The sequence below is a fragment of the Tachysurus fulvidraco genome, chromosome 9 (assembly GCF_022655615.1).
Source record: "Tachysurus fulvidraco isolate hzauxx_2018 chromosome 9, HZAU_PFXX_2.0, whole genome shotgun sequence".
NCBI classification, from domain to species: domain Eukaryota; kingdom Metazoa; phylum Chordata; class Actinopteri; order Siluriformes; family Bagridae; genus Tachysurus; species Tachysurus fulvidraco.
Window position 1 is genome coordinate 26,928,601 of NC_062526.1, and position 3,104 is coordinate 26,931,704.

Below are 3,104 nucleotides of genomic sequence, written 5' to 3' on the forward strand. Positions count from 1 at the left end.
ATGGATCAGAAGATTGAAATGTCTTGCGTGCTTTCTAGCGAGCATGAAGCTAGCAGCAGGAACACACACGTTAAGCTCTGAGGGCCTTTGGGGGATTGATTCCTGCCTCAACCCTTTATGTGTGGAGTTTGCAAGTTCTCCCTGTGCTTCAGGGTTTCCTCGTGGTTCTTCTTTATTTCCACTACATTTGCTTTTACTGTATTTCTGTTTGTAAGTGAAGATTTCCAGCACACTAAATTTAAAACTTCGATCTCGATCGTTTCGGCAAAATCTGAATCTGAACCGTAAACCAGATTCATAAACCAGAAAAGTAATTAATTAGCTGCATGCTAGCTATCAAGCGCACTGGTTAGCAAACCGGCTAGTTTGTACTGTACCTCCGCGACTAAGCAAACCATCATTACTTTGTATTTATTCTTATTCTTGTTCCAGTCTGACGTGTTGTTCTAGTGAAACATCCTCCTGTCGTGTCCTTTGTGCTGGAAGTGGCCACACGGGTGGTTTTAAACTAGCGCTAAAACGGCAGATATACAGTACAAGATTGACAAAAGCAGGTCAGGGGATTGTTCCGTTTTTATTTATTAGTTTTATCATACAGTCATAATTTGAACACACGCAAACATCCACAGTCCTTATGCATCTACACAGTTAGTCAGGTGGGCAGGCGTGGACGCTTTAGGCTAGGAGTCCAAGCAAAGTTTAAGTGTCCAGTGTGAGAACTAATTATATATGTGTGTGTGTGTGTGTGTGTGTGTGTGTGTGTGTGTGTGTGTGTGTGTGTGTGTGTGTGTGTGTGTGTGTACACACACTTGGCTTTAGTCTCTTGCACTCTTCTCCATACATCACTGAACAGTAATTTAAAGGTTTAAGCAAACCAGCATAGAAATGGACATAGAAGTGGAAAGACATTTTTGTACACACAGGATCTTCAACCCATCAGAGCTCCTTAACCTTCATGTAATCTGAGTCCAAAAAATTCCAATAAACCATCACTAAATGTTTTACTGCCATCATGCAGACTCTTCAACCAAACCATGCTGCCTCATCTCGAACCCCGAGCATCAGGAGTTTATGGGTTCCTCAGCGGTTCTTCATAAAGGTTTTCCAAACGTACACAACGAATAAGTTAGACAAAAAAAAACAAAGATGGACACAATTTATACAATATATAAAATCTCAAATTTTCCTCATTTATGTGACAGTATTTTTCAGCAGGAAATGACATCATTATGTAAAGCCTACATAAAGTCTTACCTAAACTTTGCATAAAGGTTACATACCCTTGTGTAAATCTTACACAGACTTTATGCGGTATCCATAACCATTACACAAAGATTATAATCACCTTACTTTGTATACTTTGTGTAAACCGTACATAAACATTAGATGTAAACATTGTGTAAATATTAAATCATGTTCATAAACCTTACACAAGCTTTATGCAAAGTTTAGGGAAAACTGACATAGACGTTACGTAAAGTCATACATAAAACTTACATAAACCTTACACAAGCATTATGCAAAGTTTAGGGAAAACTGACATAGACGTTACGTAAAGCCATACATAAAACATACATGAGCTTTATGTAAAACTTATGCAAACCTTAAGTCATTTTCATTAACGTTAGATAAGCCTTAACATGAACCTGTGGTAAATCTTATGTAATTTTTACATAAGCCTTACATAAACTAAGGTAAAGTCATGTTATGTAACTCTTACAGAACATACAAGCCTTACGTAAGCCTTGTGTAAACTTTACGTCAACTATACGCTAACGTTAATGAAACCTTTTTAACGGTTAAGTTAAAATCGTTAGGATAATTTTATCTCTTGCATTACTTTAATGGAAACTTAGCTCATGCAAAATCGGTTAGATCTAAAATCATTTAAATGGGTGTGTAAACTGGGATGTAGAAATAAAATCTGTCCTTACCGTAAGTGACATCACCACATAACCGAACACATGACTTTCCAACTCTCGGTCACTGATATTGTATTCGTTTAACATCACGGCAGAAACCGGTTTTGTTTTTGGTACCAGCCAAAACGACCACGCAACAGTGTCGATTCTACCATTTCTAATTCTGACACACAGGCCACACCCACATCGTTAGCCGTTTTGACTCGGCCAATGGAATCCAGACCCTGTTTCGTAAACCCTGATCAGAACTACAAACACAGTTACACACAAAACAACATGCAAGCAGGGCTCGAGGAAGGACAGACAGACGTCTGGCACTCGTCTTCATCCGTCTGTCTGTCTTTTCCGGGCTATTTTCTATACAGTAGATCCCGCAGGAAGTGTCGTTTCTCTTATTTCCTCTTCGGCAGACGACCGGGGCGGCTTCGGAATTATTTCCCAGCTGTATTTTCCGGTTGAAGACAAACATATAGGACTTTATTTTCAGCAGTAAACATATTAAAACTTGTTCGGGCTTTAAAAGGTAAAGAAATTGGATGTTTTAACAGATTAACAGATTTCCTATTGGAGACGGTTTCTATTTAATGGATGTGGAAGCAAAACTTAATCTATCTTAATCCAATCTCATCCGGTCGAACTGACGGAGCGTATTTTAAGAAAAGATGAAAATAAAGGAAGGATTGTAAGCATCGTGCTATAATCCGTCCTCTCTGCGGCACGTTTTGCTCCGTCTAAGCATCTTGGACAAGGCCATCGTTTCACTGTTGCGAAAAAGAGGAGGAACGAGTGGCTCATCCCTCAATGGTGGATCAAAGAAAGGATAAAGATGTGCTCCTTGGGATCTTATTGGTGGACGGTTGCCATGGTGGTGCTGACAGGGTGTGCCAAGCCGTTAGACCCTGAGGATGACAGGGAGAGCACAGAGCTCGAGGAAGGCATGGGTCGTGCAGCCTGGCACCTATGAACATGAGACAGGAAGTGATGTCATTAACACCAAACAGGTGAGTAAAACAGGTTCAAAAACATCTTAATAAAACATTGCGAGTGATTAGAGAGGTATTTAGCAAAGGCTGGGTCAAACACTTTGGCACTAAAGCTACATTGCTATAATATTGGTAACAATACACAGAGCCGACTGTTTGGCTTCAATTAAACTGTGGAAACAAAACTGCCTGTGTTTAA

The 3,104-nt window shown here is 39.7% G+C and overlaps 1 protein-coding gene across 2 annotated transcripts in view; it reads right to left on the reverse strand.

The window, feature by feature from the left end:
- Positions 1-736: 736 nt before the first annotated feature.
- LOC113658587 (kinesin-like protein KIF3C) overlaps positions 737-3,104 on the reverse strand; it is a 14,650-nt gene continuing 12,282 nt past the window's right edge. For both annotated transcript variants that reach the window (XM_027171112.2, XM_027171113.2), the window contains one exon: positions 737-2,880. In XM_027171112.2, coding sequence (XP_027026913.1) covers positions 2,766-2,880 — 115 coding nt within the window. In that variant the 3' untranslated portion in view covers positions 737-2,765. The remainder of the gene's footprint in view (positions 2,881-3,104) is intronic.